Raw genomic sequence first — 18,767 nt, 5'->3', positions numbered from 1 at the left:
CGTGATATCTCTTATTGCTTAACTAATAAATTTCCTATTATTCAATTTCTTCCTAATGCGGGACTGGAGTTCGATAACGATGATTAATGGAATTTATCGTCGGTCCCAATGGTTTTAGCGGAGTTCTCTCGGTTACCTTTTCAGGTTTCTCAAAGTTATATAAAGTTCTAAAAAGCTTACCCGTGATGAATAATTAAATATATCGCCGGGTCGATTGTTTTTAAAAGAATTCTCTCGGTTACTTTCTTAGGTTTCCAAAAATTACTCTCAGCAGTTGCGATCGGAGTTCTATAAAAAGTATGCGCGATGAATAACGGCATAAATAATCGATGAATCGATGTATAACGGCAGATCAGATCATCAGAGAGATTGATTTCAGAGGAGTTATCTCGGTTATCTTCTCAGGTTTCCCAAAAAAATAAATCTCCGCCGTTGCGATTGGAATTGAGATGGTGTACCCGTGATGAGTAATTGAATATATATTGAATGATCGATTGGTTTTATAGAAGCTATCTTGGTTACCTTCTCAGGTTTCCCACAGTTTTATATTATATAGTATATATTCCATTCCAGTCCGGTTTTCCTTCTCACGATACCTAAAGATAATCTCTGTCGCGTGTTGTGACATATAGGATTTTCAGGATATCAGTTTCTAGGAATGGTCGATAGTGCCGTTTGCATAATCACATCACTTACCTCAGTGAATCCTGATTTATACCTATCCCTACTAACAACTATCCCGTCCTTGATATTCGCTAGGGAACCACGCTATAGAGGCGACCCTTCTGGCCTTCGGGCGCCGAATATCATACTAACATTCCTACCCTTCCCCTGGTGACTGCAAGGACGTGGCCGGCGTCGTTATTGACCATTTAAAGCTCGAATCATAGAAAATTGCACAACGAGAATGATTTGCTAGTCCCAAGCGTCAATCTGTGTGTTCTTTGTGCAATTTGGTTGGTTCAGGTCAATCACGGAGAGCAACTACGAATTGTACAGTCTACCCAAGCTCAAGCTCAAGCTCAAGCTCAAGCTCAAGCTCATTAACAATTTACTTTAATTGCCAGTTCATAACTTATACTACCCGTCTTACCCGCAATTCCCTCAACTGAGACAAGCGGAAAGTATTTCTTTTTTGTTCCATGCTAATGAATATTTTGGCTGATATTTCCATCCAATTGACATTTTTATTAATTCTACAACTGATTTTTTGGAACGACATTTTTAAAAATCTGATGATTTATAAAACAGTGAAAATCGAATGAGATTTATTCAATAAAATTTGTCACTATACTTTACATGGTTTTCTTTTCTTCATTAATTTTATATGCATTTCAATTGCTACTGGTTAGGCAGATGAAAGTGGTATACTTTAATGAACCTTTCTAACTATGCTACGAAATGCTTGCTCTGGAGCCGTATAACGTGCGAATGATGGGGGCAAATTATGGTAATGGCAATGTTAATGAAAGGTGCTTGGTGTGGAGTTATGCTTTGGAGTGGTTGATGTACAAAAATTAATTTGACTCCGGGCCGGCAACTGACGTGGAGCCGGCTCACAGAAGCTAACCTCCCCCCTTCTCTGCGATACTGTTGCTATTGTACTTTCTGTTTACTGTTCTTTGCTTAATAGCGCTTGTTATTTCTTCATCCTGACTGTCGTGCTAGATTCACTCTCATCTTGGCGAAAACGTACATTTTGGACCCGTTTGCTCGAGAGCAGCTCCATAGCAAACGTTCTTGGCACACGTACTTTCCCCAAACGATCAGTGGTCGGAACCAGCAGTTTGGTGCATGAATATTCACATTCATCTAGCAGTACGACATTTGGCATGCCGCCTTCACTCATACTTGATAACGATGGGGCTTTATGTTAATGCTTTGTATCATTTGGGCGACCTTTCGAATTTGTGTGGGGATGTCCGCTTTCGTATTGCTTCTCGATATCAAATAGATGCATTGTACAAACAGTGTAAATTGGAATCTAAATAGAAAATGGTAGTTTTTTTTGTTCATGTTCAATTGTTTACATCAAATTTGCAATCGAGAATGGGAACACGACAAAGTGCAATTAGAAAACGAACATCACTCGGCGTCAGTAACGCATCCTGTTTACATATCATCTAGAGCTCTACGCACTACATTGCTGCTACTATTTAGCCCTGTTTGCTTCCGTTTCCAATAAATCCATCTCACTCACCCACCATACCGATTGAGATGCCGCCCCGGGCCGGAACTGGTGGCGGTGAGTGTTCGGCATAACGAATGTATATGTGGGGGTGGTGAAACGGTATTACCTTATCCTGCAGGCACAGCAGGCTTCATCGTCGTCGTCGTCGTCGTGGCGTGCAAGTTTGCGCCACCAGGAGTGGCTCTTTAGATGCGATCATCGAATGGTGTCTTCACAAAGTACGTCGTGAGGATGCCTTTTCCCTTGACTGGGATGGGACCACGGCACTCGCAGGGATATCCGGCTGCCATCAGAACATTTGCCGTGTTCTCGGTCACCTGTGAGAGAGAGAGAGGAGGGAAAAAAGTAAGCAGAAGGCAAACGGATAAAAAGGCGGAATACAAACAGCGTGAGTTTTCGACGGATAGATGAGGGATCCAGCCGAGATGTGGGGGAAAATAGAGTGAAATATGCATGCTTTAAGTTCTTCTAGTGGGTGGAGAAGCACTTTTTCCGCTTCTCTGACAAACCGAGTTCGCACAGTGGTAATAAAAAGCACTGTGTTGCTATGTCAGTCGTTAATTAGAAACCGCCTTACCAACGAGGGTCGACTTAACGAAGGAGCTGCGAGAAAAGCGGGGTTTGATTGTACATTTTTCCTAAATGAACTCACAAATGGATGGTATGCTGGGTAGTTTGTAAAAATGTTGATTGTTGTATCACTACTGACGCTAGCTCTATTTTTACAGTTCATGAAACACGTAAACTAATCGGAACTGGTAGAGCATCAAGTGACTCTTGTTCATTAAGAGAATTTGCTGCTTTAGGAAGTTTCAAATTGATTTTCCTCGTTTCAAATCTAGTTATAATATACCATATTTGAGTGTACGTTAAACATAAACTGAAAATTCGAGATTATATTTATCATATATTGTACTTAATATAGGTGCAACAAAGTACAAACCTTCGTGAGTTTTCGATACTAGCTAGTGTCCCTTTGATTTCCACATCTCAAAACCGTAATAATTAACAAAGTTTTCGCTTAAAAGTAAAAAAGGCGCAACCCTTTCTTGTTTTATCTATTCGTTTGCCGTTTCTTCCCGATATTTTTGTACAATACATCTATAAACGGCAAGACAAAAATATGTACGTAAAATATGTTTTAAGGGGGTATTCTAGTCTAGAAATCTGAAAAAATCGAAATTTTTTTTTACCATATTTCTGTAGTTTAGGCATTCAAGAATATACTCTAGAAATGACTTATCGAAAATCCTATTATTTACCTAGTTAGAGCCATCTTAGTGATGTGGTATCTAACCTGTTACGGCCATCACAATGAACTTCAAATGCGTTTCTCTCGGAACTAGTTTTTTTCTAACTGGCGTACACGATATCTCAAGTTCTACTGAACCGATTTATGTCAAATTTATATGAAAATAATCTGCATACATCTCTCTATCGCATGAACCAATAAAAAATTATAACTTTTTAATTTTACTATTTTAAAAAAATCGGTAAACGCAAAAAAAAGCGTTTTAAACAGCATTTTTGTTTTCAAACGGCCGCCATTTTGTTAAAACCCATGTTTTTGACTTGTCCGAGGTTCATGCCATAGCGACATCTTTACTGATTCAGAATCTGTTCGATTTTTTTGTTTCAGATAACCAGAAGGACTCGAATCGTGTACGCCATGGCACACTTTTGTTTTGAACACCCTCACTTCACCAGCATGTAACTATTCTAATTATGAATATTTTTTTTCCGTCCTATTTTTGTTTTATTGTTGAAAGATAGATAAACGAATAATGATATAATGGATAGTAAAAATATTCTTTGTTTTATTTTTACGGAGTTCGAAAAAACGTCCGAAATTCGTGTCTCTACACTAGAATACCCCCTTAAACTTAAAAAGTTGAAGCTTTCAAATGACGTACATATCATTTTCATGCATTGGTGTAACATCATTTAGAATATTTATTTCGACTTCGTACTCTTTTTCTCTAATTTTCGGCGAGTGCATTTATAGCGGTCTTTGACGTAAATTGATATTTCAGGTAAAATGGATATGAACCTAATAACCAGCAATTTAGAGTTAGCGGAAAGCTTTAGCTTATAACAATCAAAGTCAACATTTTCATGTTCAACATAATAAATGATTGTAGTCTATGTTTTAAATTCGTTTATCTGTAAAGCTCAATCACCCTTACCTAGTCATCAATTGTATATCCATCAAAAAAGTAGAAGATATCTCCTTGGGAATCTGGTGTGACAAAATCCAGTGGCTTTTGAGCACATGTATTTTGTCGTGGACGATAGCAATGTTTGGATATCACGTAATACGCAGTTTGCTTCATAATCCAATTACCAAGAAACTGTCAACTTTGAGAAGGGGACAGAATGGTACAGTCATTTTATATCAGAGCATGTGACAGATGTTATCCTTCGATACGCAGAACGGCTTCGTTTCTATATACACTCGACAAAAAAATTTAAGTGATTTTTGACATGCATGACATGCAACAGCAAATCCAATTAACCTTATCAACCAGCTTTCATTTGGTTCCTAGAACGTTCCTGTAGGACCTTCCCGTACAAAGATATTTCAGTTTGAATGAAAAATTATCCCTTCGAGACTCATTCCTCTCACTTATGCTGACAAGTACAGCTATTTTGAATGTTCAGTTAATTTTTGACAACTACTTTTCTTACACGTGCTTTGGTTAATCTTCGATTTTTGCCTATTGCAAAAATGGATCAATGAATCAGTATCAACTTTTGTGTGAAAAACAAAATTAAGTGCGCGAACACATTCCGAATTCGGAAGTATACTTCTTGAACAGACCTCATACATTAACATCTTCTGTCGTTGAAAATCGTCCGTTATTTCACCGAAGCTTTTCTCCAAGCAACGTTAGCACCCTAAGACAAAAGAAAAGTAACTTGAAAACGGGCGGAGCTTGAATTGAAACTTTTCCTCTTTTCACATTGTCCGTAGAACGGACGCTGCATTTGCATATCTAGCGAGCGATTTACGCGCGCTCGATTCGCAATGGTATATAAATATTGTGCCTCGCTGATACATTACTTGCACGTTATTGATAGCACGGACATGTAAGCACTGAAACTCACAGTATGGGAAAAGTGGGAATGGTTCAATTTTTCGTTTTGAATACATCAATATCTTCTGCCGACGTTCTGACAATAGAACACCAAAATGAAACTATAAGGCAAATGTTCCGATAGTGGCTTAGTAGGTTTCCTCATTTCACCGGAGAAAGTGTACATGATTAACGGTACACACTATTTTGCATAGATGGACTATTTTACGTGTTTTTTATAAGCAATTTTATCACATGACTACTTTTTACTGAAAAAGAGATTGTTTTGGAAGACGTTTCGGCATGCGCGGCAGATTATACGGGTTCCAGCGGAGGCATATATTTTTTGACGTAGGACTATGTCTTACATTGAGGGTGCCAAATCAGAAAACAGGTCACGTTTTCATGAAATAGAGTTAACGTTAATAACTATTTTTGCTGCGAACGGATTTTAACGTTTTCCATAACAATCGAATCGGAAAGATTTGTTTGATATGCTATACATTACAATCCCATAGTATGTATATGGCTCTGTCTTTTTGTGTGCTTTCCCGAACAGAGCTGTCAATAACGGGCAACTTATGCAGCCGCTAGAATAGAAACAACGAAGGGGGATAGCGAAAAGAGAATATTTGCGAAGTAAACTCCACCCTTGCATAGTGACTAAACTGTCGCTAGCGTATAAGTATTGCATCTCCTCTGAAGAAAATTCTCAGAATTTTTCTGTGCCCGAAACAACAAAGGTCGCTTATTCTGCTCGTTTTGAGTTTTATGTTTTCCCTCGAGTTGTGAACGCTAGCGAATATCATCTGGCATTGCAATTGACATAACCATCCGAGCCATGACAAAGCAGGAGAAAAAAGAGAAAAGTGCAAATGATTACAGGTAGCTTCTAGCCATCAGTGTTTGGCTTTGTGTGTGTCGCTTGTTTTCGTTGCGCGAAACTTAGAACTTGTTCATTTCCTGTACATGTGAATAGCACACCTTCGATACTTTTAGTTGTCATTCGTATTTGATTTCGTGCGCATCGGTTCTGTTATGATGCAACAAGCTCCTAGCTTTGTTGGTGGTTTTGACCGAGGGTCGAGAAACGATTTTTTTGCGACATGCAACTCCCGCAGGGCATTAAACGAAAAGTACCCTTCCTTTTGATTTCTAGCTCTTAAATATAGTACACACCTATATTTATGTCGTTATTATAATTATGCGCTTTCCATTACATTAAAAATCCAATTTGGCCGCCAATACAAAATGGTAGATTTCATATTTTCTTTAAATAAATTTGTATATTATTGTATACTAATATATTTAGTATCAAATGAAATGATTTCACTAATAGAAGAAATACATCATGACCAGTGCACAATGGTCCAGGAGATGCATTAAAGTGGAAATTAGCATTTAGAGCTTGACAGTTATTCTCTAGACAAAAACTGTCTTAGACAAAGTTGTTACTCATGATAGAGCGCTCGCTCGTTGTCAAAAATAGGGTGACCAAAATTTCCGATGAAATAAAAAATCAAACTTTCTTATCTTTATAGATAGAGGTAAACATAGTTCGACAATATTGTAGCTCCAATTATTTGAGACATCTTTGTAAAACAATGTTTTTCTCTATATCTTGAAATAACCGATATGGCGCCTTTTTTCTATGTTACGTTAGGGTCACCATAAAAAAACTGTTTTATTTTGCTCTAACTTTTATGTTTAAAATTTTAAATGCAAACTGTCTTCGAAAGACTTTTAGAGCTTACTAATACAAACATTTTTCGATGCAGAACTTGACAACATCTCAACTTTACTTAAAGTTATTGATATTTCTTCCCAAAAAAATATGCTCTTTCCATTTGTTTGTCATTTTTTCTGGGGCAAACGTAAACTAAGTTTGTTGGCGGCATTTGAAAGAGCATATTTCACTATACATGATGTGTGATTTTCAAAACTATGTTATTTTTTGTGTTTGAGTAAATTTAAATTGAAATCATGACTTTTTGGGTAAAAAACCATCAATAACTTTGATTAAGATTAAGATATAGACAAGTCCTGCATCGCAAAATGTTAGTATCGATAAGCTCTAAAAGTCGTAAGAATACAGTTTTGATGTAGAATTTGAAATATAAATGTTAAAGCAGAAAAAACACGTTTTTTCATGGTCACCCTCATGCAACTTAGAAAAAAGCGTTAAATCGTTTATTTCAAAAGATAGAAAAAAGTTTTGTTCTACAAAGTTGTTTAAAATAACTGGGGCTACAACATTGTTGAACTATGTTTATCTCTATCTATAAGGATAAGAAAGTTAGATTTTTCATTTCATCGGCAATTTTGATCACCCTATTTTTGATAACATAGAAATGAGCGCTCTATCATATGTAACAACGTTGTCAAAGAAAGTTTTTGTCTAAACAATAAATATCTCCCACAAATTTGTTTTTAACGCCTTCTACCTCAGTTGCATTAGGGTAACTATGAATAAACTGGGTTTTTTACACTAACTTTTATATTTAAAATTCTACATCAAAATGGTCTTCGTACGAGTTTTAGAGCTTATCAATACCAACATTTTGCGATGCAGAACATGTCAATATCTTAATCCTGCTCAAAGTTATTGATGGGTTTTCATCCAAAAACTCATGATTTTAATTTAATTTACTCAAACACAAAAAATAACATAGTTTTGAAAATCACATATTATATAGAGTGAAATCTGTTCTTTAAAAATTGCGTCAATAAACATTTTTTATATTTGCCCCAGAAAGAATGACAAACAAATGGAAAGAGAATGTTTTTGGGAAGAAATATCAATAACTTTGAGTTTAAGTTGAGATATTGACAAGTTCTGCATCGAAAAATGTTTGTATTAGTGAGCTCTAGAAGTCTTTCGAAGACAGTTTGCATTTAAAATTTGAAACATAAAAAAACAGTTTTTTTATGGTCACCCTAACGTAACTTAGAAAAAAGGCGCCATATCGGTTATTTCAAGAGATAGAGAAAAACTTTGTTCTGCGAAGATGTCTCAAATAATTGGAGCTACAATATTGTCGAACTATGTTTACCTCTATCTATAAAGATAAGAAAGTTAGATTTTTCATTTCATCGGAAATTTTGGTCACCCTATTTTTGACAACATAAAAGCGAGCTCTCTATCATGAGTAACAATCTGTTTGATCATGAGTGTGCATCTGTTTGATTATTGTTGAATTGTTGAATGGCAATGCACGGAAGATGCCTCTCGTTAAATACCCAGTATTTGAATGCGTGCATTGATATAAAGAAACAACTCGCGACATATGACCAGTTAGTGTATTGTTCTCACAAAGGCAAGAAAGAATCGTTGCTTCTCGAAATGATTCTAAAAAATCACGCAAACCATTGAACCTTTTCAGGGTCCTCGAAATTTTTTTACTAAAAAGTGAAATTTCGACGTAATCGCAAATAATATCCGAAATGATAAAATAACAAATTTAAAAAAAAAAAAAAAGATTGAATAGTCCTACGTCTTAAGCGGTTGTGTCTCGGATACAACCCCTTGAATTTTATCAAATTTCATAAACAGAGCGTCAATGAAATTCAGGGACGCAAATTGTATCACACTTTTATCTATAATCAGATTGTTCCATCAGGTCAAACGGTTGAGGGAGAATATTTCCCCTCTGTGCCCTCGCTTCAATTTCAATTCAAAGTTTGAATGCTGGACTGTCCCAATCTAGAGGAATGTATAACAGGTTCTCGTTTGTTTATGGCAGTATTACCCTAAAAATACTGAAAAACATTATACGAAAAGTAATTACCGATTTTGTTCATTACAAATAAAACACTTTTTTCTGTACATAGAATGAACGTATAAAGATGGGATTTACATCAATTTAAACCTTAAACTCGAGTTTAGGAATAGTTTACGAACAAATTGGTTTGTGTTTTTTGTTTGGACTAACACGATTTTTTGTCAACTAATTCAATAGAAAATCCAATTGGCCTTATCAACCAGCTTTCATTTGATTCCTATAAAGCTCCTGTAGGACCTTTCAATACAGATATATTGTTGTTTGTATGAAAAATTTGGGCTTCATTTTCGATGATTAACTGTTCATCAAATAATGATTGTATTGCAAATCGAAAGACAGTTCTGAAAACTGCAATAAATTATGTACAGAGAAAATTTAAAAAAAATATTTACGAAAGAAAAAATTATTAAAATTTTTTACATCGATTTCAAAAAAAGGACCAATAACATGCGGTTTCGATTATCATTATTTATTGAACAATTATAATTGGAAAATTTAAGAGAAACCATCAAACCTCAAACGATTTGGATGTTGCAAATCACCAGCTTTGAAAATGAAATTCATTTGGAACAATCCAATTATTTACTATCGAAACATTCGTTAAAGCACATAGGAGCAGTATAAGCTCACTTCAATATTATTCCCTGAAGTGCGAACATTATCAGTGCTCAATATATGAAGTAACTGTCTCAATTGTGGTTTATTCCAGGATTATTAATCAGTGAAGAATGTCTACTCTCCTGCACCGTAGCGTCTAATTTGACTTCAAATTTACAGGATTACCCTAATGGACGAGAGATTAGTTTGCCGTTTTATGTTTCAATGAGGTTCGTAAATAGGCAGGAAATCGCACATATTAGGAACCTAGAAAACCCACTTGCGCATCATGCACTACTAAACATTAATTTAGCTTCATTACAGAATAATGCAGCAATTACAGCAATCGAAGAATGCGATGAGAGCTATGGTAATTTGGAGAAAAATTGCTATGTCTCCTTTACACGAAAATAGCCCCCATTCCTGCCATAGAAATGCTCGCCCAACGACAAAGGAATAACAAACATGGAATGGTTCACTGCTGTTCCAGTGTATACGTGAAACACCACCACGAAAAAGTATAACATTTCCGGCATGCTGCAAACTACACTCATCAATTGTCCCCAAAGGAACGCACGTCACGAGGGATACCTGTTGAGCGTGACATTTCCGCTGGACCAATCCAAACAAATAACCATGGTTGTGTTTTCTCTTTCGCTATTTGTAATGTCAACCGCACTGCGGCCAATACCACAACCACCATTCACAACTCACCTGCACCCGTCCCATCACACCGCAGGAGTCCATCCGGGAGGCCACGTTCACCGTATTGCTCCAAATGTCATACTGTGGCTTCTGGGCACCGATTACACCCGCTATCACCGGACCGTGGTTGAGGCCGATTCGGAGACGGAACCGCTGGAATGATTCGCGATTGATTTGATCTAGCGCTGTCATGAGGGCGATGGCGAAGTCCACCAGCACCACGACGTTGTGCTCTTCCGTTCGTTTCTCGTCCTGTTTTGGATGGGCGGTGGGAGCGGCGATCGAGAGAAAAAAAAGTAAATGAATTGATGATGGCGTGAATAGTGGGGGAACTAATTTGGCGGTCGAGCTGATGTCTGATGGCTGATTGCCTTGAGAGCTAGTGATGAGTTGTGATTGTAATTACAATGGAAAATGCGGTGGACTAAGCGGTGGGAGTATGCCTTAATTGGGGATGCTCAATTTTACACGTTATTTTGTCATTTTACGGGAGGGTAAATTAACAAAATAATCGGTTTGAATGCGAAACGAGTCTGTTCAAAATGTGGATCGACATTAAAGATTTATTGCTGGGTCTTCTCGTAGTTTACACCATTCAGACGAGGGTTGTTGTCTGGTTGACAAGAGCGATGTTATCGTGTTGGTTGAAGATACTTGGTACCTACCAGCTCATTATTTTTCTGCCCCAGCGAACATGAAAGTAGACACAAAGAATACAATGAAAAAAGAAATGGATAAGATTTCAACCGAAAAAAGTCACGTTGATAAATTCAGGTTGTATGTGAGCTATGCTGGAGGGGGATACATATAAAAGGTGGCTGCCCAACTCGCCGCCGGTATCCGTCCAGTGAACAGTGTAAAAGGATGGAGAATATATTTTGCTGCGGGGAAGGATCTTTCCCACGATGAGGGTCCTTCGATTTGCCGATAACCCGGCGGATCATTTGCTTCCTTTTTTATTATTTATTGTGTCCATTACAGCCTTTTGATAGTAACCAAACAAGACAGATTGGGTGATTGTTGAACTTTTCGGGAAGGAAAAGAGGAATTATTATTCCTCCCGGCGACTGCTCAATTATGCGAATGATAAAAGAACGAACTTCATATATTTCCCGGGTTGTGTTTTTTGGGGAGCTCCTTTGAGTGTGAGTGTCCTTCCACATCAATTGAAATGGATTTTCCATATATTTTATTCATGGGAATTAGTTAAAAAATCAGTGCACAAATGTTTGAAAACTATTTTACGATCTCCATAGCTCACATCAACTTCAAATGATTCTAGCCAAATGCACTTACCGTAGCCCCCTCCTCCTTACCGGGCCGCAATCCGGATGCAATCATGTATGTGCTTCCAATTGTCTTTATTTTCTCAATTCCACTGAATTTAGGCTTCAGTAGCAGCTTGTCGAAATCGCAAATGATCTCGTTGAGCAGTCGTAAGCACTCGAGGCCCTGCTTGTTGACATCGGTTTCGTCATAGAACTCCTTGTAGTTGGGAATCGAGGCGAACATAACCGCCACCGAGGAGTAACTCTCGTGGTACAGTTCCTGCACGGCGCGCTCCTTCTTCAGGAAGTGCTGGGCAACGTGGGCCGGTAGAATGTTTTCCAACAGGATCTGGATAATGCGAATAATAGAAGATGATTCGATTATTTCAGCTATACTTAAAAAAAATATCTGTGTGTACAGAATATCGAATGGATATTCGAGGCTGATTAGATTATATAAACGGACCACAAAATTTACAATGTCGGAAGTAAGTGGGAAAATATATTGAATTATTGGGTATGCAATTTAATTCGTTCCGTTTTTTGCATGAAAAACACATTTATTTGAATATAAAATGAATTAATACATCATGCATCATAACCATCGGTAGCCGCTACTTTTTCCATCTTTCTGGCAATATACGGATCCCGCCGCGAAAGAAGAGGTAGAAATCCAGGCAAATTTTGGATATCCTGTTCTGAAGTAAAGCGTATTTCACTCAAAACGTTCTACTCCTATCTAAAAAAATGGTAGTCCGAAGAGGCAAAGTCTGGGCCATGAGGCGATCAAGTGAACCATGACTTCCCATCCGCTGTTTTCGAAATAGTTTTTGACTCGAACAAATACTATAAGGCCGAGCGTTGTCATTATGGAATGTTATCGACTCGTGTCTGGTCGCATAATCTGGACGTGAAACCATTTTTCGGTAACGATTCAATTAAAAAAAAGTTCAGGTGATATTTTGGACATACAAAATCGTGTTGCTTTGTATCCTGCGACTTTGAGTCGTTTAGTTTGTGGAGTTACTCCCAATATATGGAAAAGTGCTATAAATCATTGCCATCTTCAATCATACTTTTCGGGTTCAATCACTTTATAAATTTATCATTTTAGATATGTGTGGACATGTCATAACGATTTTAGTTAGGGAAACTTCCGTTCTACGCATAGATGTCCCATGTTCCAAAATCAGCAACTGAGTAAACGCATTCAAAGTTTTATAGCATTTTTGTCTACCAAAAGCTTTAAGCGTTTCAATTAAGCAATTCACCGGGTTTTTTTATAAGCACTATACTATTGTTTAATGAAATGTGATGAGATCCTCTTACTGAATCAATCATGCTTGATTACGGGTGTAAAAGTTCATGCTGGGACTGTTATGCCTATAATATCAACATGGGACAATTGAACTTGATGTTGTTTTTTGATATACTGGGAACAAACAATAAGTTTTTTTTGTATTTTTCCGAAAGATTATGCATAAAACATTGTTTTATGAAGAAATGAGTGATCTGCAACACCTTTGCAGAATATGAATCTCATCGTTATTAGGCATTCGCTAACCAGGTGTACATGTGTTCTGTTCAACTTTTTCTTATTTGTTTGAGAATTAGTTCGTTCTTCCAAACCAGAAATGAGTGCATTAGGCCTGCTGAAAGTGTGACATGAAATTCTTGTACTTGAATTCGATATGGATCTACAAAAAATACATGGTGGGACAGTTATGAATAGAATATCAACATGGGACAAGTGAGCTTGATGTTGTTTTTTAAAGCTGGGAACAAACTATAATTTTTTTTGTTTTTTTTAAAAACAACGTTTTATGAAGAAAAGTGAAAATCGCCAAAAAGTAACATGCGACAACTAGGCGTAGAACGGCAGTAAACAGCTTTATTGAACTTAAAATGTTGAGAAAAGTTCATTGTTGAAGTGTTATAGAATTGGCAACTGAAAGTATCATTCAATTTTTCTTGAGTATACCAGTGTTTTGTCGCGTATCATTTATTTCTAAGCCATAACTGCCATAAATCAGACCATACTTTACATTCTATTTCGCTTCCTGAAGCGAAACAATCGTTCTGGAAACACCGTTCAATCAAACAGGGTAGTTTTCTTTAGCCGACCTGGATGTTTTAATCGATTCTTGGACTATGGGTTTCAATAAAGAGATATGTACGATTAATCAAAATATGAAGGTTGATTTTATAGAGGCTTAGAACTTAAATTTGGAAATAGTAATTTTTATATGCGCGCCATTTTGACAGCTGTCACTTGTTTTGTGTTTAGTATGATTTGCCATTTCATCGTGAATGGATTACGTCCTGCAAATTGTGATTATTTTTTATATTAAAATCATAGTTAAGTTCAAGAAACTCATTGTGTTGTTCGTCAATTTTACGGTTACGGTCATCGGTCATCAAAGGAATTCCATGAATTCATGAATCCGCACAACTTCAATTATACAGAATAATACGCTTAGCTAGGTAATCTTCGATACTAATGTCGGCCCGAACGTAGCAGGTAACGGTGATCAGAATCATGATCACCGAATTTTGGTATTAAATTTGAGTGGCTTACATATGGATGACAGGTGGTCTAAACAAGACGGTGTAACATGTCACGCGTGTTCCAATTGGACTTACACCAAACCAGCCGATGTAGCCGGAAAAAAATGCCTAAAATGTATTGTTGAGAAAATAAAAGTATTACTCCTTCGAGGAACAATATGGACTCGCACCTAAGAGATCAACTTGTAGATCAACTCTATGATATATAGTTCGCACATTCTCTAGAAAATTTACTTGTCGATAGCTTGGAATAGCAAGACGTCATTTCATCGCACTTCCGTTATACAGCAGTTTCCTGTTAGCTTCGCAGACAAGTTGGTGTTTTTCTGCATAAGTATTTTCTAATCGCGCGCGGTTCCCGTCGTTAAACAGATACAGTGCCAAATACAATTTTAATAGTGGATAGACCCTTTTGTGTTTTTTGACGAAGAACTACATCTTTCAGGAAGGGTGACAAATCAGAAAACAGGTCACATTTTCATGAATTAAAATTAACATTAATAACTATTTTTTTCACTAAGAATCAATTTTGACGATTCAAATGATTTGAGATTTGATCCAATCGAATCGGAAATTCGCTAATATTTGTTTGATGTGTAATAAATTACAATTCCCCATTACCTAAACGGTTTAAACATGAAATAAAAAAAAAAAAAATGTCGGTATTGTCGTTTTCATAATAAAACGGAATATTTCAGGTCACGATGGATCTAAAATTGGATTGTTCGATTATTTATCAAATAAAATTTTAATTTCATATTTTTGGGTAAAATTAGGGTAAATGTTTCAGTAAGATGATAGGCAAATCTACTTCATCAGAAAAATACAGTTGAAAGTGAAGCGTTTCAAACAGTCCTTTTAAACAGTAAATAAATATTCGCGTCGCTTATATGAAATATTTTTATATTATATCATATTGTGCTCGATAATTTTGAGAAAGTCGTTCACGTTTTGGTACAGTTTTGTTATAGCAGTTACTGCAAAACATCGTATGAAAAGCAGCGCAACGCTAGTTTGTGCTGGAAAGTAAGAATCACGCCTCAAACTAAATCAAAATTTCAAAATCATAGTTTGAATTTCTGTTACGCTTAGATATTTTTAACAAAATTCGTACAAATATTAATTTGCTAACAAGCAGCATCCCACACTTCCTTATACTTGCTTTGACATATTCCTTCACTGTAAGAAAGAGTGAGTGAACTGCTCAAAAGTACTAGTGCACTTAAGTGAACAGTTTTTACTGAACGGTTCATTGAAGTGATCCGTTTTGCCCATCTCTACTTGCGACTGTGATTTCAAATCGCGGATGGCTTATTTATACCGAATAAGCTAAACTGAATGAGAGAAAAGAATGTATTTATTGTTCGATTTAGACGGTGTGGGTAGGTAACACCCGTGGCCGAGTGGTTAGCGTCTCACATTATCATACCGGGTGTTCGGGTTCGATTCCCGTTCTGGCCGGGAGATTTTTCGTCAGAGCAATTTCCTTCGACTTGCACTGTGGTCACGCGTATTCTAGAGCTTGCCCCTCAGAATACATTCAAGGTATGTTATTTGGCTTAAGAAATCTCAACTAAGTATTAATAAATTACGCTAGTTAATGCATACATTGAGACGGAAAAAGTTCCACGGGGAACGTTAACGCCATTCAAGAAAAAGAAGGTAAGCACATAAATTGACAGCACAAATGCTTAACTGTGATTGGTTGATAAGTTATTTTCGTTAAAAAAATTTGAATTTTCGCTTCATTTGAAAAGCAGTTTATTCAATGATTTACTTATTTATTTTTTTTTATTAAATCGTTTATTTTTACAGGCTCAGTTACATAAGTTTAAAGGAGCCAAACTCCTATCTGTATAGTTACAAGTATACATAAACATTTTTTATTAATTCTAATGTTAATGAAGTAGAGAACCGATTACTCGCGGTTTGCTCGAGTTTAGAAGGGTGACATTTTGTTTCAGGAAAAGGATGGGATATAAGGATATGTTGACAATGTTCACACTCACATTCGCACTCACATTCATCACACTCAATTCTTAAGCCTATCTTATATCTAAAATGTATTTACATTTCACCTTATTCTATTGTTAGTAAGAAGGGATTTGATTTCTCGCGAAGGAAAAGGAAAAGGAGAATATAAGGATATAAGGACAATCACACACGAAGATCGATAGCTTTTAGGAAGACATATATTTGGGACATGTAATCAAGGTCTAACCGAGCCAACACATCTCTCACCGTATGATTTTCTTATGTTTTCAATCAAATAGGTACCAAAGTAGAAAGCTTAAAAGCATCTTGAACTAATATATTAAAAATATCATCCAAATAATACCTGTGCACAAAGTTTAGACCTGTTTTCTGCATCATATGCCTTAAGCGTCCGAAATATGATTCAGAACGGTACAAGGCTCGATACAAGAATGGAATGAATGGAAGACATTGCGAAAAAGCAGTGAGAATCTATTCACAATCACCCCGAAGAAGAGAAAGCCCTTTGTATCAAAGTGCGCTACGACAAGGAGGGTGCCTCATGTGCATACACAGCATTTATTTAGATACAATGTATCTTTCATGGAAGTATGTTTTCAAATCCCAATAGGAAAACATTACCGTGGCATGTGATGGGTTTCGTTCCCACCTTAAGAGGAATATAGGAGCAAAGTTTTTTTTTTTTTTACTGTATTATAGTGACTTTCAACTCATTTGGCTGGTTCGTCACTTTTACTTCAATTTTTGGAAGAATGTCGGGAGTGAGAATTGAACTCGTGACCTTTAGCGTGAGAGGCATGGATGTTACCACTACGCCAGATCGCCTCCTAGGAGCAAAGTTGTTCTTACATAGTTTGTGGTCATCTGAGTGGAAAGGAGAAAGTCGAGTGCGTGTTTGCTGCGCAGTTTAACTACTAACGCGGAACTTAAAAACGGAAAACGATGACAGCTTTTGATGATTCTCTCCAACAGTAATTTGTTGATAAAGATCCGATTTTTGCGTCGAACGTTAGTATTTTTACATTTCCAAATATAGATTCAAATCTTTACCAGTAAGCGGTTTTAATGTTTCATTTATCAGAAAAGTGGAATAAGCCGCGAAAAAAGATGTACAGTGTCGAAGCCTGTAGCGATATCCGACAAGTTGTTTTCTATCAGATTATAACCCCCGAAGGCTGTTTTGAATTGTTCATATTTCGGATGAAAACTTTTAGTTAATATTATTTGATTACATGAAACATGGTGTCTTGATATTTATGTAACCATTTGTGCATATTTCCACAAAAAACTCTTCATTATAATATACAAACCAAATAATATTTTTTTCACAATTTTCACATTCTTTCACAAATTTTGAATTCTCAAACTCTAAAAACGAAGCTCAATGTCATCAACGCGGATGATGGTGATGAAACAAAAACATAATCGCCTGTGGGCGTGTATGAGTCAACTGGAAAAAGACCATCACGATAACTCTTGAAGCTATAATACCAAGAATAAAAATAAAGCTTGCGATGCTTGCGCATTATTCTCGTGCTCGTCGTATTGTGCTCGTAAGAGAAATAATGAATGATGACTCAACCATCTTCAGCTGATTCTACAAAACTAAGACCTTTTCACTAGTAGTTCTATGTCCAATATGCGGTCGTGTCTTAGGCACAACCCCTTACAATTTTCGCTGAATCGATGCTATGACTAGCCATCGATGTCCCGAATTCACACACCAATATTAGTGTGAATCGCTGCTGGATGGCGACAATGTGAGAGTTATGCATAAGTTATTCAAATTTATGCAAAATATGATATTATTTATCAGCCACATAAAAATGTAAGAGGGTGGGGGATCTCCAGTAGTGAAGATTTCCTGCAATGATACTATTGACTCTTACTCTTTCGGTTGCTCAAAAAGGGGGAGGGAAATCTTTAAAGCACGAACTACATATTCCAAAGATCTGACAAAGTATACTTTCGCGACTGTGATTTCGAAGGTTAGTCCATGGCTGATCGAAAGTCCGCCAACCAGATTGTTGTCGACCAACATTTTACACTTGAATATCGCGTTTACATTTTTCACGTAGATGAAATTAAGGGTATGATAAACGAAACCTCATGAGTAAAGGTGTTGGCCATTTAAAAAAATTGGACTCGATGACTGTGAAGACTTCGACTGCCGCCAGTTCGGAACAGTCTCCCATGAAGGGAAAGAACCTGAATTTACGCCTTCCGACTCGTCTCGAGTCACTTCGCTGGTTCCGCTCTCCCTAATTACGTGATGGTAGAGATATTGAGAATATAACTGCAAATGTTTATTTCAAAGCCAATGTCAAATGTGTGAGTCTGTTGGTCACAGCTTATTGCGCCTATAAAGAACGCCGTTCCACTTGCGGAGAGCAACATGTGGGTGGGTGTAAAGACATTGGTTATTCAATCAACTTTGCATACTTGAAATCTTCGAGAAAATATTAGACTACTTTTTGAAAAGGTCCAATTTTTTTTCTTTATTCTTTCCAAAAAGTTAGAACTCAAAAATTATAATATCTACAAAATTCTAGTCAAAGGAAATAGTGTAGGAAATAATTTCAAT

General features: G+C 36.7%; 1 protein-coding gene across 6 annotated transcripts in view; it reads right to left on the bottom strand.

Moving 5' to 3' along the window:
• Nucleotides 1-1,167: 1,167 nt before the first annotated feature.
• Nucleotides 1,168-18,767, bottom strand: part of LOC129770253 (adenylate cyclase type 2) — a 177,247-nt gene continuing 159,647 nt past the window's right edge. For all 6 annotated transcript variants that reach the window (XM_055772962.1, XM_055772963.1, XM_055772960.1 and 3 more), the window contains 4 exons: nucleotides 11,649-11,969; nucleotides 11,018-11,032; nucleotides 10,362-10,604; nucleotides 1,168-2,508 (listed from right to left, as the gene is read on the bottom strand). In XM_055772962.1, the coding sequence (XP_055628937.1) occupies nucleotides 2,377-2,508; nucleotides 10,362-10,604; nucleotides 11,018-11,032; nucleotides 11,649-11,969 (711 nt within the window). In that variant the 3' untranslated portion in view covers nucleotides 1,168-2,376. The remainder of the gene's footprint in view (nucleotides 2,509-10,361; nucleotides 10,605-11,017; nucleotides 11,033-11,648; nucleotides 11,970-18,767) is intronic.

The sequence above is a fragment of the Toxorhynchites rutilus genome, chromosome 2, assembly GCF_029784135.1.
Source record: "Toxorhynchites rutilus septentrionalis strain SRP chromosome 2, ASM2978413v1, whole genome shotgun sequence".
Classification (NCBI taxonomy): Eukaryota; Metazoa; Arthropoda; class Insecta; order Diptera; family Culicidae; genus Toxorhynchites; species Toxorhynchites rutilus.
The sequence above is the reverse complement of the archived record's forward strand: the minus strand, read 5'-3'. Positions and strand labels throughout refer to the sequence as shown.